Raw genomic sequence first — 21,474 nt, forward strand, 5'->3', positions numbered from 1 at the left:
TGCCCTGATAGAGGCCTAGCATGTATCTGACATATGGTTTTACTATCTCACTTACCAACCCCCCCTCCCCCCATAGCGCGGTTTTTAGCGCTGGCCATGGCAGTAACATCTCCGAGGCTCATAGGAATTCTATGAGTGTCAAAGCTGTTACCGCTGCGGCCCAATGCTAAAAACCACGCTACAGTTTTGTAAAAAAAAAAAAAAGGGGGGGTACTATTGGTCAACTTTGTGGAGGAAACAATGATCTATTTTCTTTTTAAATTACAAATTAGGTTGCTTCCAACTATTTTTACTGACAGAAGTGCTGTCTTTTCTTATATCCAAGATATGCCTCTTACCGCTCAGAGAATTTAAATACTGACTTCTCCCTCTGGCCTGTCCTGAAAGGCAAATTTATGTAATAGTGTAGCATATAAATGAAGTTGTCCTACTTCAGTGTTTTAGTGTCACAGAGAAAATGGCCTGAGTGGATTCCGCTGATAATAAATGGCTTGAGTGTGTTGTCTCCTGGAGATTTAAAAGCCATATCATTTCATTTTATGTGCTAGTTTGCTCATCATATTATAATTTTCTTTGGAGAGTTTCTTCTGAACATGATGCTTTTTTTTTTTTTAATTTGACAGTGAATGATAAGTGTTTATTTATTTCCTAAGGCTAATCTGGCCTATTGGGGGGTTGGGGTTAAGATACATATTATTGTGTTTATGTGTTCATGAAGGGAACATTGCAAAAAGTATGCTGAAGGTCAAGGTCGATTCAACTCTGCATATCCTGACCCCCCTTTAAGTAATTGATGGCCAAATATTAGATTTTTCTGAAGATCCAATGACATAAAAGGGGATATTCACTTAAAATTTTTTTTTTTTTCAAACTTTATCAACAAAGTACTAATGTTGCTAAGTGAAAAGGAGATTAACAGCGGGATCTGTCTCCCATCCTTAACCCCCATATCTCCATACCCTAATCAAGTCACTACACAGACAACATGGTGATATAGCCACAGCTCTGTTTATTGAACAACCAAATTAACCACATCAACACATTTTCATTTAGATTTTAACATAATTTAACAAAAGCTCCTCCTGAACTATCTGGATCCAGTATTATGTGGCTGCCGATCCAGCCACATCAGTAAGAGTCCGAGGGTTGGCATGTCCCACATGCCCCATTTACCTGACCCCAAGGCACAGCTCCCTGCTGGCCCACCGCTCATCGCCAGATGAGCCCCAGCAACCAGTAGCTCGGGAGAACCGCCATCCCAAGCCACTAGCACCATCAGAACTGTGGGCGGGAAAAAGCCACCCTGGAGAACCTAGAAAGAACCGGGTCCTCCAAGGTCCCGGCGGTAAGGTCTCGCGCTCGCATCCCAGCCCCGTACTCTCTAATCCCCTTAATTCCTCCTGGCAGGAAAACCCATCGCCCAATCCCTAACTATCTTCCCCCCACCCCCCTCTTCCTAACTGCTCGTCCATCAAGACAAGCTCTCGTGGCTCCCTATTCAGATGTGATATACAAAATAGACAGAAAATATCTCTGAGAAAATATTTCTTGTGGGCCGATCTTAAAAAGAAGCACATAAAAATCGCAAAGTACACTTCACCAAAAACCAATGATGATTGTACAAAAATGCAAGGATATAAAATGATTTTAAGAGAATTCAGTACTGGGTAACTGCACCAAATGACCAAAAGCAGTTTAACCTGAGACGTTATCTCAAACATGGTACTTATAAAATCAGTACTTACATGAGTTTGCTCCATACATCATATCTCTTGTGATTTTTAATCTTGCCTAGATATCAAAAAGCTTCATTGGGTATATATACATTTATGTAAAGTGCAATTGTTTAAGAGGGTGCACTTGGTAAATAAATTGCAAACAGTCCATGTACCGACTCCCCTTTTGTGTCCACACTAATGTGATTTTTTTATGAAAGTGGGGTCAGTACATGGACTGTTTGCAATTTAATTACCAAGTGCACCCAGCTTTTAAGATCAACCCATGAGAAGTATTTTCTCAGAGATATTTTCCAAATGTTTTTGTATGGTATTATTGGATCTACTGGCAATTCATTGGTTTTTACATTTAGGGCTCCTTTTACAAAGGTGCGCTAGCGGTTTTAGCTCAAAAGGAGACTGGGATAGCCATCCAGATGATCACCCAAAACTGGAAGAACTGTGATCGTTTAAATTTTTCATTCTGGTGGGCAAATCTTTGCTCTAATTATAGATGTGAAAGGATGAATGCTGAGAATTTGAGGCATGGTAATATATCTAAATTGATATGGGGCCCATTGATATCATATGTTACCTCATTATAGTTGATTATTGAATGTGAGTCAATGTTTGTTATTTTGGTACATATCCAGGGCAGGGTGGGAGAGGTGGGGTTATTTCTGCTATAAATTGATTTTTAAATATTTACACTTGGGGTGGATGGGAATATATCAGTATTTTGAATGGGGTAAGGTTTTTGCGGTAATATATTTTTGTGTTTTATTGAATAATCATTGGGTGGGTGGGGGGAAAATGGTTGATTATGAACATGTGTAAGTTGAATGTGCCTTTATTGTATAATTATAAGTTACATTTGTTGTATTGCACTATTGAAGGTTTGAAAATTAATAATGTAAAAAAAAAAAAAAAAAATTTAGGAGTGGCTAGTGTTATTGAACTGAACTCCCGCCTTCTCTGTCTGAGTGTTTAACTGGCCACTTGTATACCACTATAGATTTATTGAAAAAAAGGAGCTGCAGCGCTTGGGCCAGAGTGGGCGGGGTTACAGTAGTAAAGTTACAATGTCTGTTTATGAAATCACAACAATTTTCCCAACAGCACTCCCGGATGATCTATAAATTTAGTAAATTGTACTGTCGATTCAAGAAGCAGTGCAAAGAAGAACAGATTTATGCATCAAGCGTTATCTTATAGAAATTCAAATAAGAGCAATCAAACCAAACTGGTAAACTGTAAGTTAAACAATAGATCATTTTTAAAAATAATCCCACTTTAAAAGTTCATCCTTAATGCAAAACCTTACTTGTTTGCGCTTCATTTCTGGAACAATTGAAGCCTTTTAGTGCTACTTCCTGCCAGTCCTTCTGCTTCAATAGCCTTTATATCAGCTCTCTCTTAGTTATGGCAGGAGCACCACTTATCCTGACAATTTTAACGGACACCTATTGAGTAGTGAAACAGTAGTGTAGCTCAGTGAGACTGTGTTCTAAGATGAGCAATACCATGAGGCCGAGAACGATATTCACCCTACAACAACAAAGCAATCCAGACCAGATAACAATCAAAAGTACAAGAATGAGCAGACTTCCTAGTTCCCCGGAGAAAAGTCAAATAGTTATGGCCTACAGTCAAAAGGAGTATATGGAGGGCAAATCTATAAAGGGTGCCTATTTTTTTAGGAACTATGAGAGTGTGGCACAGTGGTTAAAACTACAGCCTCAGTACCCTGGGGTTGTGGGTTCAAATCCGCATTGCTCCCTGTGATCCTGGGCAAGTCACTTAATCCCCCCATTGCTCCAGGTACATTAGATAGATTGTGAGCCCACCAGGACAGACAGGGAGAAATGCTTGAGTACCTGAATAAATACATGTAAACCATTCTGAGCTCCCTTGAGAGAACGGTATAGAAAATTGAATAAATAAATAAATCTGGAGCCTATTCTAGAAAGCAAAGTAGAAACAGAGAAACATGATGGCAGATAAAGACCTCATGGATGTTCACAGCGGTTTACCAAAAATAAATGAGCTAATACAACATTATGAACAGGTCATCTTAAAGTTATATCTTTTTAAGTGCAAATTCTTCAAACAGATAGATCTTTAGATCTTTTTTGAAACTCTTAATTTGTTGATTGATTCTACTAGGTAGAGTTTTTTACAGTTTGAATTGAAAATTCTGGTGTATTTTATATTTTTAACATCAGGAAAATGAAAGGTATGGTTTTGCCTTAAATTCAATGTTGACTCTTTGGAGAATTTAAAAAGTTGAGGTATATAATCTGGATTTCTCCCAAAGTGAGTTTTGAACAATATACAAAATAATTTATAATGGATTCTAGCTCGAGTACAGGTGTAATCCTGTCACTTTTTTTCAGAACATCTTTGTTGGTGATCCTAGTTGTCCATGGGATTCGTAGAAGTCTTCTCCAGCACCACAGCTTGAAGGCGTCAATTTTTTCATCTATCTGTTTTCATGAGTGTCCGTGTCTCACAGCCATATGTCACAATTGTGAACACAATGAAAGTGACCAGTCTTTGTTTGATGGTGACTGAGACATCCTTGCACTTCCATATTTGGTCTATGTTCACCATGGTTGCACACCCCAGTGCTAACTGATGCTTGATCTCTGCTGTCGAACCGCCACTGTGATCAATGAGGGACCCATATGCAAAGTACACACCATCAAAGCATGCATGTCTTTTCTACTAGTTGTTATTCCATTAGAGGTAATTTATACACATTACTAGAATACTGCATTTATGTTCCTTCTTGCCACCTAAAACTAAGTGGCTCCTTGTGAAATGTATGCCCTTTGGGGCTGACTCTATATGTGGTGCCTGCTGTGGCAGACACCTAGCAAACGGGCACCTGCTGAGTGTCAATCACCGATAGGCGCCGTATAAAGAATTGGGTATACCAGTACCTTTCAAGGACCTAGGAGCCAGAAATATAGGCCAGGATTTCACAAGCTAAGATTTCCGGCACCTAGGGTCCTTCGTGAATCACAGCCTAAGGCCGACACTGCATCTAACCATGTGCACTGTCTGCCTTTGGCATCACTAGGTGCCGATAGGCACCACGTACCAAGACACAGGTCAGGTAGGCTGTGTAGGGGGGACTTTTTTTTAAAGAAACAAGGCTTCAAGGATGAGGGAACTTAAATCATTTAGCCCTGCATCAAGACTGAGGGGGTTTTCAGGCCTTGGACCATAGGGAAACCTCCAGTTTGTGCCAGTGGGCCATTTAATTTTTACATGGTGCTGGGATTCCAAAATGGCGGCGATTGGTTGACAGTGTTAATGACTGAACGCCGTAAAGCTGCATTTCTTTTACCTTGTTTGCCTTTATGCCTCATATTAAATGAAAGGGAAGCATCCATCCAGATCCTTCGATGGCCAGAATGTCCTCCCTAGCGCAATGCTCCATTCGGGAGTTCACTGTTCTCCCTGGGTCCCATGCTACAATCGGAGGGCAGTCTGCTGTTTCCCCGGCGGGTGGAGTAACCGGGGAACTAGACTTTGAGACATCTCTTTCCCCTCCGATGGCTCTACTGCCGCCATGCCCTATCCCACTCATGGGCAGAGGGATCCTGGCGAAGCTGTTCTCGCGGGAGTTACCCAATTACGAGAGGTAGAAGCTACGGGAAATTAAAATGCTGGGAGCTACTGCTATAAAAATCTTCCCAGCCATCAAGAACTGAAGTGGTGACATTGGAGATCATTTGGCAGGCTTTCCAAATGCTAAACACCACTGTCCACAAATCTTCAATGGAAGTTTCCCGCTTAGTAACAGCCGTAGACGCTTTGGGCAAGAAGATGGAAGACATACAAGAAGATTTCACAAAGGAAATAAAAAAAGTGAAGGACAATGTCGAGAATCATCCAATTTTGACTACAGGATTGGTAAAAGATAAAATTACAGTACATAGGAGAATAGAGCATATTGAAAACTTTAATCGTAGAATGAATATATGTTTACTTAATTTTCCTAAATCTCTGCTCATGACCCTTCTAGATCTGTTTAAAAAAATACTTGATTGATGTTTTGAAATTTCCTATGGAATCTATTCCACCAGTAAATAAAATCTACTATCTCCCTAAGAAAAAAAAGAATCCGGTATTAATCCAGAGGTTGGTCCAACGGAATTGAATAATATTTCAGCGCTACTTGAAACTAGCTTGTCTGAATCAATGGAAAGAGTGACTTTGTTGGTGTCACTTGTTTTTGAACAAGATGTTAATGCCATATTTAAAATGTGTTTCTGTTAGTCCCAAACATTATTCTACAGCAAAAAGATCTGGATGTTTCCTGATGTTACGCTCTCTACGCAGGAACGAAGAAAATTATTCCTAGCAAAGAGGATTGAAACATTATCATTGGGTGCTACATTTTTATTGGCATATCCTTATAAATGCCTTATTAAATATCATGGGTTAAAATATGCATTCTATTTGCCGGAGCAATTAAGATCATTTCTAGATTTGAAGAAATTGGGACATTAGTTGATTAGTATATCAGCCATGGAAATTGTGAGACCCTTCATTATGCTATATATGGTTTTATTTAAGAATTTAGTGTTAAAAAAAGATGCTCCTCTCTTTTTCCTGGAACCTCAATACCTCTCTTTGTGGTCTGAGGTAGAAAATTATGTTGCAAGTGTTTTTGTATTAGAATGAAATTTTTTTTTTCTTTAAAGACTAGATTATTCTAGTTTTTCTTTCTGTATTTACGGAGCAAGATTATTCTTGAGTAAATATGTTAAAACCAATTTTAAAAAAAATGTTTTACATGGTGCTGTATAAAGAGATTTCTTGAAAAACATTTCTCACGCGTCACCACAGCAGGAATATATGCAGTTTACGGGTAAAGCAAGATATAAGTAACTCCCTGCAAAGTTGAGCTAAGGATTGATAAGAGCTTGAAGCAGGGTTTGTTTGATCAAAGTGAATGATGTTTGCTAAGCCATTGAATGGCTCAGAAGATAGCCTGATTTGTGGTACCACCTCAGAGTATCAGGACTGGTCCTCAGGGATTCAAAAGGACTGCTGGGACCCAGGAAAGTGTTCCTAGTATTTAGAAATTTCAGAGGCCAATAAATGTGCTTTAAACCTGAAAAAGAGTACCATTTTGCCCTGTGAGTCTTTGGAGCCTTAACCTATGTACCTAAGCTGCATGTTTCTTTTTGTCTTCTTCCCATTGAAGGTCAGGAAACAGGTTGCTAGTTTATCTCTTAATAAACTAGCCTTGCAACAACATTCCCAATGTCAGTTATATTGCTGTAGTTTTCAACCCAGCACAGTCTGAATTAATCAATTTTTTTTTTTTTTCTATACCGTTCTCCCAGGGGAGTTCAGAACGGTTTTACATGAATTTATTCAGGTACTCAAGCATTTTTCCCTATCTGTCCCGGCGGGCTCACAATCTACCTAATGTACCTGGGGCAATGGGGGGATTAAGTGACTTGCCCAGGGTCACAAGGAGCAGCATGGGTTTGAACCCACAACCCCAGGGTGCTGAGGCTGTAGCTTTAACCACTGCGCCACACACTCCCCTGGTGTTATGAGAAGCTCTTTGTCCCTTTATCAAAAATACAAAGTTGTTCTATTCACATTATCAACATTTGGCATCGGATTTTTAAGGAAACCGTATATAAAGGATGCATACAGTATAATGTGTGATATAAAGCTAGATTTTGTTTACCAGTGGCTTACCAAGGGTAGGGCAGTCTGCCCTGGGTGCAGCCCATTAGGGAGTGCTCTGACAACTCCAAGGTCTAGCATCAGCATAAAGAACTTTGTCCCTGCAGCATTCACAATTTGCTGCTCATGTCAGCGACGGGCCTTCCTCTCTGCTGGATCCTGCCTACTTCCTATTTCTGCAAAGATAGGACCCAGCAGAGAGGAAAGCCTGGCGCCGGCAAGAGTAGCGAATTGTAAACATTGTGCTGCCGACTGCAGGGTGACATAGGGACAGGAGGGGAGGGGGAGAGAAATGCTGAACCCAATTGGGGAGAGGGAGGGAGAAAGACCAGGGGAAGGTGAGGCAATGGAAAAGAGATACCAGACCATGCGGAAGGAAAGGAGGGAGGGAAAGGAAAGAAGGAAAGGAGATGCCATGGCATAGAGGGAAAGAGAGAGTTGAAGGGAAAAGAGAGGAGAGAGATCCTAGGGCATAGGGAAAGAGAAGCAGATGGGATGGGAAGGAGGTCAGGAAAGGAGAAGAGAGAAATGCCAGAGCATGGGGGAGGGAATAGAGACAGAAAGTGAAAAATGGAAGGGACAGAGAAAGAGGATGGATGCTGAATGGAATGGAGAATGAAGAGAAGACGAGGAAAGCAGAACCCAAAGATGACAAAAGGTAGAACAAAGATTCTTTTAAAAAAATTGATTTAGAATATAGTAGTATTGTAGCTGTATTGATAAACATTTATAAATAGAAAATGGAAATAAGGTAAACTTTTTATTGAACTAATTTTAATACATTTTTTAACTAACCTTTGGAGACCAAATCCCCTTCCTCAGGCAGTGGCGTGCCGAGGAGGGGGCAGAGAGGGGCAGGGGGTGGTCTGCCCCAGGTGCAGCTCCTAGGGGATGCTCCTCCAATCTCTCTTTATATTAGGAGGGGTATTAAAAATGATTGACCTCGGGTTTCACATACCTTAGCTATGCCACTGTTGCTTACACATACATATTATCTCATTGCTTCATTTATAGAGTCTGTCACTTATACGAGTATAGTATAGTTGTTCATTTGTTTTCAACTTAAACAATATCCCACAGGCAAAATGAATAAGTCAAGAAAGCATTATCAATTGATGTAAATAAATGGGCCAACCAAATATTTAAGTGTGTTCATAGATCATAAGTCAAAGGAATGACCATGAGTCCAAGACGAACTTTGTGTGCAGCTGGTTCTGATAGATTCAAATCAGTTGTTATTATCTAATGTGCTGTTAAAAGAGGCAGAAGAGATACTGGTAGAAAGTCCAAGAGCACCACATACACAGAGCAGATAGCAGAGAGTGTGAAGCATGTCGTTCTCCTTTTCTGGTCCACCCTCATTCCCAGTTCCAGCAGAAGCAGCCCTAAATGAAACAGAGAATCCCCATAGGAAACCACTGGAGTGGAGGTATTTTAAAGTTCTTAAGTTTCCAAGTTTATTTAATGTTTGATATACCACATTGGCAGAAGCATCTACGCAGTTTACATTTCATTAAGTAAATGTAATAATTAGTAGTAGAAAGCTATGTGCCATCTTTCAGTGACATAACAAAATCTTTTTCAAGTTATCCTATATAATAAAACCCTAGCTGCGCATGCGCACTCATACCTGCGTGCTTCCATGATCTCTGATCTGCAAGATGTAGGTCCGTGGCCGCAGGAGTGCGCATGCGCGAGTCTCCAGAATCTACTTACACTCGCCGGCAGGACTGGCCGCCAGCACTGGACTCCCTGCTCTCCAAAAGATCGCGGTGTCGGCTCCTCTCATGAAACACACCAGCGTTGGAGAAGGCTTCCGACGCTGGCGGGGATTGAGAGGAGCCGCCGCAACAACTTTAAAACTTAAAAAAAAAATTTGCCCGGAGCAGGCCAGACTGCGGGGCGGGCAGGGAAGCGCCGACAAAAAAGACTAAAGCCACGTGCTGTTCAACGGGACAAGGCAGGCAGCCAGTCACGCGACGGAGGGCAACACAATTTAAAAAAAGATAATGTGCAGGGAGAAGCTGAGCCTGCCTGTGAGGAATGCATTAAGGGAAGGGGGGCCCTTGGAGCAGGCTAGACCGCGTGAAAGGAAGGGGGAGGGGCCAAAAGGAGCAGACTACATCGTGGTAAGAGTAGGGAAGGGGGGTGGGGGAAAATGCTGCTACTGCTACACAAGGACCTGGAGGGGAAGGGAAATACCGCTGCTGCACAGGGAAGTGGGGGGGGGGGGGGAGAGAAATGCTGTTACTGCTGCATGGGGAAATGCAGGGAAAAAATGACAGACAGACAGCAGGAGGGAGGGAGTCAGAAAGAAAGGAAGAAAGAAAGACACAGGGGCAGGGAGAGGGAGAGAAAGACAGAGAAAGGGGTCCAGGGAGAGAGAGAGACAGTGGGAGGGAGAGAGAAAGAAAGACATACAGACATATATTCTAGCACCCGTTAATGTAACGGGCTTCAAGACTAGTTGTATATATTTGCTGCTGCTGAAAATCTAAGTGGATTTCATAACTGTTTTAAATTGAATCTGTTATTTACCCATCACCAATACACATATAACTTTGTACTCACTCTTACCCCAACCTCAAAAAATTTAGCAGCTAAAGACATATGTACATATACATTTGACCTGATTTTTTTTTTATTTTTTTTTTTTTAAATAGCACTTGTTTGCCTGGTTGGGGTGCCATTCAATCAGGATCAGGATTTATCTGTTTGGCCAAACAGAGATCCAGGATCACAAATCCTAGCAAAACTCAGTTCTTGAAATCCAGATAGAAATGGCTTTTTATGAAATGTGATCAAAACACTTCTTTATCCTTTAATCACAAAATACAGATTTCTCAAAATAATAAATATTTACTCTTATAAACTGGATGTAGTGCATGATTTTTTTTTCATAGTGCTAAGTTTTCTCAGCACAAGAATTCATAAACTGGATTGCTTCAGTGGCCTTTTGCCATTGTGTAAAGAAATGCTAAACTTAATGTTTCGTGACTAATTGTAATCACAGTAAATGATTCGATGAATAGTATGGAAGCTATCTGCCATATTGCTGGAGCTACAGCACAATATTATTAACAGGTTATCATTAATTTGCTTCAAGCTGGTAGTCTACAGTATTTGTGTCTATTTGCCATTTCAATTTTTCCCCCCGAAACCATTTAGTTATATTGATTTAATAGTTAATTTTGCACTGATTGTGCCACTCCTTGTACAGTTAATAGAGACCAGAAAGGAATAGAAAGTCCATTGGAGGAAGGATATTGTTTGTTGAGCCACCTGCCGAAATGTTCATCTGACTTTAAGCCTTTGATCTACCAGAGAACTGATCAATGTTGCTCAGTTCTTTTGTCTGTGACTGTATATGGATGACAACCTGCCAGCAATCCCGCTGAAAATCTATAATGCTAGAGACTTCCTTTTATGTTTAAAGAAAACAAAAGCGTCATAGTTCATGAATCACGTCTGAAGATTTTCCTGTAGCAGAAAATGTAGAAGAATTAAAGGGGGCAAGCCTATAACTGGGCATCACATTGTAGGCACCACAGTGCGGAGCACCAAACACCAGTTCGATAATGGCATCTGGGTACAGAGATACCATTATAGATGCGCTCACTGATGCCGGGTCAATGGCAGGCATAAGTGAGTATGCCTCAGTGCTACAGATCATGCGTGTAACTTACAGTACTCTCATGTCCCACCCAAGCACCACCCATGTGTGTGCCCCCTTGACGTTACATGCCAATGAACTTAAGCACTCTTTTATGGAGTAGTACAAAGTGCAAATACATATGTAAGTGCCAGTTATCTCAGCATTTACAGGCATATAGATTATAGAGGGTGCCCAAAAAAATAAGCACTGAGGGGCTGATTCTGAAAGTGCTGCCTGCCAAGGCAGGCGCTTACAAAATGGGCACCTGCCACATGTCAATCACCTTGACGGGACCCTAGGCACTGGAAATGTGGGCCAGGGTTTCACAGGCCTACATTTTCGGTGCCTAGGATCACGTCAGAATTGCGGCCAGCAGCACTTAGTGACGCTGAAGTCCGATAACGCCCTTAACCATGCCCCCTTCCAGGCTTCAGCTATGTGCTGCTAGCTGTACGGAGATAGGCGCTGGTCAAGGAGGCCACTAAGAGGTAGCTATTATTTTAATCACCTTTCAATTGGTTTTAAACTGCGTTGTGTATTACCAAAAGTTAGGTGGCAGTAGGATGCCTAACACTGTGTAACTTTCGGTGGCACGACAAGTATCGGGCCCTGAGTGCTATTCTATAAACAGTGCTCAGAGTTGTGTGCCTTTGACAGAATAGCAGAAATTCAGACAACAACAAACGGATCACTTTCTGTTATCTAACCCACAAAGTATCATTGATCAAAAGAAAGGGGGTATAAAGGATAATTTGTATAGTACCTTGTTTAAGAATTTTTTTGCACGTCAATAGCTGACTTCTCTTTAGTACTAATCAATAAACCTCTTCAATTCACCCACTATTTTTTTATCATTTAAATAAAACCACATAGTAACAACAAACTCACCCCCAGTACATAAATTAAGAGGTTGAAGTATCATAGAAAATGCATTGCTTTCAATAAAGAGACCTCTTATAACATGGATGTTATTTCAAGTCTTCATCCTGAATGCATGTGATATAATCATTTACTTCAAAACCTCCTTCCTAACCATCCCGTTTATGTTTCTTTAATACCAAAACTAAAACTAAAAACTAACTGAGGGTTTAAGTATATATCTTATTTAAAAGTGTTACTTCTTTAATTTAATTATGGTATATAAACCTAAAAAATGTGTTGTTACTATGGGGTTTTATTTAAATGATATAAAAAATAGTGGGTGAATTGAAGTGGTTTATTGATTAGTACTAAAGAGAAGTCAGCTACTGACGTGCAAAAAATTTTTAAACAAGGTACTATACAAATTATAGGGGAGTCATGGCATCTGTGACACCCCCGTTCCAATGTCTAGAGCAGTGGTCTCAAACTCAAACCCTTTGCAGGGCCACATTTTGGATTTGTAGGTACTTGGAGAGCCTCAGAAAAAAATAGTTAATGTCATTAAAGAAATGACAATTTTGCATGAGGTAAAACTCTTTATAGTTTATAAATCTTTCCTTTTGGCTAAGTCTTAATAATAATATTGTAATTTATAGCTAAAGAGACATATGATCAAGAAACTGTTTTATTTTACTTTTGTAATTATGATAAACATACCAAGGACCTCAAAATAGTACCTGGCGGGCTGCGAGTTTGAGACCACTGGTCTAGAGGGACCAATATATTCAGTTCTCACAGACTCCATTTTGCTTCTACTTTAATTATTGTAACAAATATAATATTTAAATTATTTTCCATCTATCTCTCCATCATTTGACCCAGTGTAACTGCCTCATAACTCCTTTGTTCTTACTTTTTCCAGAACACTTGAAAGAAAAGCTAGAAGAATACATGGCTCGTTTTTCCAAAGTTAGGATTATGCGCACTAAGAAACGAGAAGGGCTCATTCGGACCCGACTGCTGGGAGCATCTGTGGCAAAAGGAGAAGTCTTGACCTTTCTAGACTCGCATTGTGAGGTCAATGGGAACTGGCTGCCTCCCTTGCTAAGTAAGTAATTGTTAAAAGAAGATATTCCATTCACAATACTTGTGGCATACAGTCAGTTCTAGCAAAACTAGCCTGTACCAGATCAGAAAACCTTTATACAAGGGGGTGCTGAAAAGCTCTCAGCCCAACCAAGAGAATGACGTGGATATAGTTCAATCAATGATCTGAAACAATGTCAAAACATAGAGTTTTATTTCTGTAAACTGGCACTTAACAAAATAAGATAACACTCTTTTCAGCTACAGTGGAAAAATTTAGGAAGTTGTTTGGTTGGTTGGGTGAGAACTTTTCAGCACCCCTTGTATGTAATAAAAGTGAGCCAAGTATAGGACAATCAAGCCATTGTGACATCACTGATGAGGTTAGTTCTTATTGGTGGAATGAGGCATTATGGCATCACAATCTCAGACCAGACACTGAAACTCCTCACACTAAAAGGGGGGTGCTGAAAAGTTCTCAGCCCAATCAATGATCTGAAACAATATCAAAACATAGAATTTTGTCTCTACAAATTGGCACATAATGAAATAAGAGAAACACTCTTTTCAGCTACAGTGGCAAAATAATGCTCAGAATTTAGGAAGTTGGTTGGTTGAGTAAGAACTTTTCATCACCCCCTCGTATGAATATCAGCAGCTGTACATTTAAAAAAATCTGTTCTACTATTAGAAATACTTGCACTTTCCAAGTGATACGCTGAAAATTTGACATCTTGTAAATGACTGCTTTTTTGCAGTATCATAATCATGTAGTCATACCAGTAAATTGCTCTGACATTTCTGCTCTTGTAAGGTTGGCTTAGTGCAAGGGAAGTCACTTCAAGAACAACATCATTTTTGGCATGCAAACAGCCCAGTTATTCTGTAACCACAGTGTTTCCCAAGTCAGTCCTGAAGTACCCTATTGTAAGTCAGGTTTTCAGGATATTTAGTACTACTACTATTAATTATTTCTATAGCGCTGTACACAGCACTGTACAGAGTCACAAAGACAGTCCCTGCTCGAAAGATCTTACAGTCTAAACAGACAAGACAAACAGGATGCTATGGATATGGTTAGGGGTTGATGGGCAGTGGGGAGTAGAGTTATGGATTGAAGGCTATATCAAAAAGGTAGGTTTTCAGTCTGCTTTTAAACAAGGTAAAGGAAGAGGCTTGGCGGACAAACTCGGGTAATTTATTCCAGGCATAGTGGGCAGCTAGATGAAAGGAACGAAGTCTGAAATTGGCAGTGGAGGAGAAGGGTATAGCTAAAAGCGGCTCATCTGAGGAACGGAGTTCTCTGGGAGGTGTATAAGGAGAAAGAAGAGAGGAGAGAGATTGAGGGGCAGCAGAATGAGCACACTTGTAGGTCAGCAATAGGAGCTTGAACTGTATGTGATAGTGAATAGGGAGCCAGTAAAGTGATTTAAAAGAAGAGGGGGTGACATGAGTATAGCGAGGTTGGTAGAAGATGAAATGTGCAGCAGAGTTTTGCACAGATTGCAGGGGGGGGAGAGGCGGCACTGCGAGAGACCAGTTAGAAGTAGATTGCAGTAAGCGTGAGGTTATGAGAGTGTGGACAAGGGTCCGGGTACTGGGCTCAGAGAGGAAGGGGCAAATTTTAGAGATAGAAATGACAGGCTTGGCAGTTTGTTTGGATGTGCGTAGAAAATGAGAGGTCGAAATTGAAGACAACTACAAGGTTTCGAGCAGAGGAGACTGGAACGATGTCAGTATTATTTACAAAGATGGAGATCGGAGGAAGTGGAGCAGAAGGTTTAGGAGGAAAGAGGAGTATCTCAGTCTTGGACTTGTTTAGTTTCAGATGACAGCAGGACATCAACAATGAATATGCATGAAATTGATTTGCATACACTGCCTCTATTATATGCAAATCTCTATCATGCATATTCAGTATGGATATCATGAATACCTGACTGGAAAGGAGGTACTCCTGGATCGACTTGGGAAACACTACTTTAACAGATAGTAATAGCTGGTCTGACATAAATGTCAGACATACATATCATGTAATTGATGTGGTGATCTTTTTTAAATTATGATAACCTTGGTACTCACACTGTATTCAGGCATACTATACAACCAACCTGAAATAAATACAGTATTATTCAAAGTACTTCATCAAAGAATTTAAGTAAAAATGCATGTATTTTTAAATACTTAAGTATAGTGAAAATTAATTTAAAAATGTGCTTAAATAAAAGTTAAAAAGTTATTGCCTAATACGAGGGAGATTTGAAAAGTGTGGTAAAAAAAGCAAGTTAAACAACGCAGTCTCCATCAAGGGCTATAGAATTAGTCCAGCAAGTTTCCAGTATTTTCATAAGCTATTTTTCCTACCATATGAAAAAAAAACTGGAAACTCACTGGACTAAACCCACCCTCCCACCCCCTTTTACAAAATCTTAGTGTGGTTTTTAGAGCAAGCCACAGCAGTAACAGCTCCGACACTCATAGGAATTCTATGAGCATCAGAGCTGTTACCTTTGTGGCCAGCGCTAAAAATTGCACTACAGTTTTGTAAAAGGGGAGATAAGGGGCTCCTAATTGAAAGAGAAAAACGTCCAAAAAGCGGCCTAAGTCGGCACTTGGACGATCATACACGAAAGACGTCCAAGTGCTGATAATCAAACAGGGTTTTGGACATATTTCTAAACAACCTAGGCCTTCATAGTACCGCTGAACGACCATAGCTAAACGGGGTGTTTCAGGAACAGTGTCGAGGGCGGGATTTGGGTGGGACGTGGGCAGGCTTAGACTTAGTCATACAGCATGTATAACCGAAAGTTTTACAACAGAGCCTAAACGGAACTTGGACGTTGTGACTTAGACCATTTAAAACATGGTCTAAGTCACAAAAACTCACCTAAAGTCACCAGATAAGCACTGCAAACACATAATACAGACCCCCCACACACTACCCCAGTGATCACCGACCCCCCCCCACCCCATAAAAATCATAATCACACCTTTAAAATTCAGCCTCCAGACTATCATCACCTGGCAGCCTGGCATAGGAAAGCCTAGTCGTCCAGCTCAGAGGCGGCTTAAGCCGTCTTGGGGGTGGGTTAGGGACTCATGGAGAGGAGGATCCATGCCCATATGCCCCTGTAATCACTGCATTGATACTTAAACATATGTACTCCTCTATACACCCCAAAACCCTTTTTTACTGGCATATAAGTGGCTCCTGCAGCCATAAGGGCTATTAGGGTGGTAGATAAGTGGGTCTAGGGGATTCTGGAGGTGGTTTGGGGGCTCACCATGACCTATAAGGGAGCTGTAGTGAGGAGAAAACATGGCACCCTTTTTGTGAAGTTCACAGCAGTGCCCTGTAAGGTATCCCACTATTTAGGTGCCATGTCTGGGTGTTCAGTCCATCACTTTGCAGACCCCTCCCACGTCCAACAGGGCTTATTCTAGGCATTTTTGACTTGGACGAAAAGTTGGACGAAAATGTGGTATAAAGATAGACGATTTAGCGGCTTGGAAGATCAGATCAGCAGGACATATAGTTAGATGATTTTCGAAACAAAAAAAATTGTGGACGTATTTTTCGAAAATGTGTCCTAGGCTGTTTTTTACTTTGGACGACTTGCGGCATAGATGAAAACTGACTTAGAAATTCTTTTCGATTATGCCCCTCCACATGTATAGCCATTGATGGAAACTATGTTGTTTGACTTGCTTTTTTACCAAACTTTTCAAACCACCCTTGTATTTTTTGAGTAAAAATAACTCGTATCTTTTGAGTAAAAGTATTGTAACTACAATGAATGCCACTATTTTTAATGCTCTAGCCCAACAATTTTGTTGTTCTACAATTCAATCCACTTTGCTTTTAGTTAAACTAAATTTTAAAAATAACTGTCACTTATGCAAGTGTGCTTATGAGTCATTATTAAACCAGCACAGCTAAAAAGGTATTCAACAATTGCACTAGCAGAAAGTGGATTGCTCAGTCTGAGTAAAATGTTCCTTCAAATCAGGCCAGGGTGCAATATACTGATGTCTTTTAACTGGATCTACAGATATTGATCAAGGGAATCTCAGTACATGACTTCCATGTAGCGAAGAATACCTTACCATCATCACTGTTGCTATAATCTACATTAGAAAGGGTGTGGTCTAATTCATCACTTGCATCTTCATCTTCATTATCATCTTCATGCTAGCTTTCACAAAGTTGGAATCATTGTCTGTAGTTCTAACAATTTTTCATTTAATGGCAAACTCTGAATATCTTCAAGAACATCAAATGTGTGGGAACCCTTCAGTCTTGGGGCCAAACAAACAGGCTTCCTCTCTAAAGACTATCAATCCAATTGACAGTCACCCCAAAGTAAAATTTTTCTTGGGATGACCAGCAATCTGTTGTAGCAGAGAACTATGAATTGCTATCAGCTTCAGCTTCATCTCCTCTTCAAAGTGATCCAACTCATCACTATTCTGTTTGGCTGGAGACCATTAACCAGGTCAACATACACAGGCAACCCTTCTCAACAACAACATTTAAATGAAATGATCCATGGTTTTCATGATGAGGTTTGCAATAGCAAAACCCTGTTCCAGGTTTTGTTATTCGATTTGATGTACTGAGGAACTGACATCTATATTTTGCTTCTGCTTTTACTTTTTAACTTTTCTGCAAGTATCAGATGTAACTAGGTAAAGTAGTAAAAATTGGTGAAATTATTACTTTAGTAAAAGTACAAAATGTTATCCTGTTCTTCTTTACAAGTAAAAGTAACAATTTTTTTTACTTGTTACTATAGGTAACACTGAATCTTTTCCTTTTCCATATTGTTCTGTCCATTACGTCCTCATTTAATTTTAAGAATTGTAACCCTTCCCATTTCCCTCCTGTTCCATGTTTTATCAATTGAATTTTTGTGTCCCTATGTCCTGCCCCCTGTTTCTAATTATTCTCTTTTTGTGTTTTAAAAAAATTTGTATGATGTAAACCGCTTTGGTATTTAAAGCAGTATATCATACTGTAATAAACTTGAAACAACTTTTTGGCAATACATTGGTCGCAACTTTATTTGAACCATCAAAATATAACATTACCATAATTTGCAATAACTACAACTAGGGTTACAATATGGCTCCAGAAAAAGAAGGATGGATTGAGACAACCAAGTTTTTCTTCCACTAAAAGCAACGAATAACATGAAATATAATTGAAATAAAGGCATTCTCCAGCAAGAGTGATGCCAAGCTCTCACCTCTGTTTGAGGCAGGATTGAACACAAGCAATACACCTCTCCAATTGCATCCTACAGCATTTAATCCTTATTCTACCCTACCATAATTGACTGCCTGGAATTGAATCCTCCCATTTCTGCAGCTATGACCACCCAACCCCTTCCAACCCCTTCAACAATAAGAATCTATCATGTAATAAGGATTCAGCTAGAGGTCATGATGGCCTTTTTCATCTGGAGCCAGAGCTGTCAGCGTAGACCCAAAGGGATTTTCTGGGATGTGTGTGGAGGGGGCTTCTCTTTAGGGAACTCAGGAGGATATTCTTTTAAGGGCAGTGTGGGAGAAGAGTCCATTTGTATGTGAGAGTTAGGTCATATTGTGTGGGCCTCTTGTTGGGATATTAGAATCAGGGTGGGGAAATAAAAGATCGCCTTATGTGCATCCTGCCCAGTATTGAGCTAGGACTTGAATAAGTGTATTATGCACACCCTAACTGAATATCAACCAGGACCCACATAAGCTTCAGCAGCCAAGGCATGTCTAGTCACAGAAATATAGAACATAGAAAAATGAAGGCAGATAAAGTCCATATGGCCTAACTATGCCATGCACTATCTTCTCCTCACCTTTAGAGATTCAACGTACTTGGCCTAAGTTTTCTTGAATTCAGACACACATTTTGTCTCCACAACCTCCATTGGGAGGCCATTCCAAGCATTCACCACCCTTTCCATGAAAAAGTATTTTCTGAATCTAGCTTCTTTCACCTTCATCCTATGCCTCCTCATTCCAGAGTTTTTTTTCAATTGAAAGAGACTTGCCTTATGTATATTTATGCCATGTAGGTATTTAAGAATTTCTATCATATAATCTCATCTCTCCCACCTTTCCTCCAAAGTATACATATTGAGATCTTTAAGTATGTCCCCATATGCTTATGACATAGACCAACAACCATTTTTGCTGCCTTCTTCTGGACAGATTCCATCCTGTTCAAATCTCTTTGAAGGTACCGTCTCCAGAATTGTACACAATATTCTAAATGAGGTCTCATTGGTGTCTTATACATGGGCTTCAACAACTCCTTTTCCCTACTGGTCATTCCTCTCCTTATACACACAAGCATCTTTCTATCTTTCACCATCAACTTTTCAAACTATTTGGCCTTGCATTTCTTAGTATTAAATCTTAACTGCCAAATTCCAGACCATTCCTCAAGCATTGCTAGATCCTTCCTCATGTTATTCAAACCATCAAGGTTTTCTACTCTATTACAAGTTTTAGCATCATCTGTAAAGAGGCAAATCTTACCAGACAACCCTTCAGCAATATTGCTAACAAAAAGGTTAAAAAGAACAGGCTCAAGAATCAAACCATGAAGCACACCACTGGTAACATCTCTTTCCTCAGAGCAATCTCCATTGACCACTACCCTCTATCGCCTTTCATTCAACCAGTTCCTGATCCAGTCTCTCCCTTTGGGGCCCATACTGAGGGCACTCAGTTTATTTTTTAGACACCTGTACGGAACAGTGTCAAAGACTTTGCTAAAATACAAATCCATCTATCCAATTCTCTGGTCCCCCAGTCATGCCCCAGTATTGAATATCTGGGTCTTATTTAGCTTGCAACTGTCAATGCCTAAAAAAAACCAACATACTGAATACACTTCCCCCTCTGTATTCGCGGTTTCCGTATCTACGGATTCGATTATTTGCGGTTTTAAAACAAAAAATGCTTTTTCATTTTTTGGGCTATTTTAAGCCCTGTAAGCCCCCCTTTAAGCCTTACCTGGTGGTCTAGCGGGTTTTTGGGGTAGGAACGATCTTCCCATACTCCTGCCCCATGCAGATTGCTCATAGGAAATGACTCGAGAGACTACAGGAGCTCAAGGCAACCATTTCCTGTGAGCGATCTGCACTGGGCAGGAGTGTGGGAAGATCGCTCCTGCCTGAAAACCCGCTAGACCACCAGGTAAGGCTTAAGGGGGGGCTTCAGAGCTTAAAATAGCTGGAGGAAGCGGTGGTTAGGGGCAGAACCGGCCTGAATATTATTTGTGGTTTTTTAATATTTACGGGCTGGCTCTGCCCCTAACCACCGCGAATACAGAGGGGGAAGTGTATTGTCCAGATAGTAAATAATAGCAAAAAAAGACCTACATGGTCCATCCTGCCCACTCAAAAAGGCTGCCAGAGCCAATCCCACCATTCTGTGCAGGTCACACTCTTCAAGATTAAACATTGGCACCACAAACAAAAGTCAGCAATTCGTCCCCACGCCAATCACATATACAGTAGGCAGTTGTATATATCATGCAAACTTGGAATAGAAATGCGACAACATGATGAGATCAGTTTGAAGAGTGGTTTAATTATGGCTGCAGCATAATCATTTTTATCATCAGTACATGATTAAACCAACAATCAAGTAATATTGCTTACTAACAACATTTTACAAGTATTTGCTAATTTCATCCTTATGCTGTCTTCCCCTCCCCCACTGAGGTACACACATCACCAGCACTCATAGCATATGATATAAATGTCATATAAAATACATACACTTGATCTTGGTATGTATTTACCAGGTTCAGTACAGAATACATACTGTAGGAGTCTGCCTGGCACTGGCCCTACTTCCCAACCAGTAAAGTTGCCATCAAAGCACTCTCCAGCCCATCCCCACAGTCATGGTTTGAGCCAACAATAAATGAATGAAAAAGCATTCATCTCACACTGACTCCCTCATCTATTCAGTATGTTTAAAGGAATATTCACAATGTTTTACCATTCATCTGAAAACAAATGCATATCTCTATAGAAAACGAATTTGATGAGAGGAACTTTCCAGCAGTAGGAACTTTGTTCAAGATTCGGTAACACAAAACATCACAGCTTGCCTTCAGCAAGAGAAATCAGCTTTGCTTTGAATAAAGTAAACAAACAACAAAGACTCCTTAGCAGGAAAACATGATTGCTGACACTTCCACACTTTGCCAGTCATTTCATGCTATACCATACCCAGCATATATTATCATTCACAGTTATGTATTGTCCTGCCAGACCATACACTGTTAGGTTCCTGCCATGCGCTTATGCATGTGAAGGGGTATTTTCAAAATATACGTCTAAGTCCGATTTGGATGTATGGTGCTCGACGTCCAAGGTCGGCAGTAAGAAAATGCCTATTTTTGAAAGGCAAAAC

At 40.3% G+C, this 21,474-nt stretch overlaps 1 protein-coding gene across 1 annotated transcript in view; it reads left to right on the top strand.

The window, feature by feature from the left end:
* Nucleotides 1-21,474, top strand: part of GALNTL6 (polypeptide N-acetylgalactosaminyltransferase like 6) — a 1,396,075-nt gene that overhangs the window by 1,107,058 nt on the left and 267,543 nt on the right. Inside the window, exon 6 of the mRNA XM_033942486.1 lies at nt 12,875-13,060. Coding sequence (XP_033798377.1) covers nt 12,875-13,060 — 186 coding nt within the window. The remainder of the gene's footprint in view (nt 1-12,874; nt 13,061-21,474) is intronic.

The sequence above is a fragment of the Geotrypetes seraphini genome, chromosome 1, assembly GCF_902459505.1.
Source record: "Geotrypetes seraphini chromosome 1, aGeoSer1.1, whole genome shotgun sequence".
Taxonomy (NCBI): domain Eukaryota; kingdom Metazoa; phylum Chordata; class Amphibia; order Gymnophiona; family Dermophiidae; genus Geotrypetes; species Geotrypetes seraphini.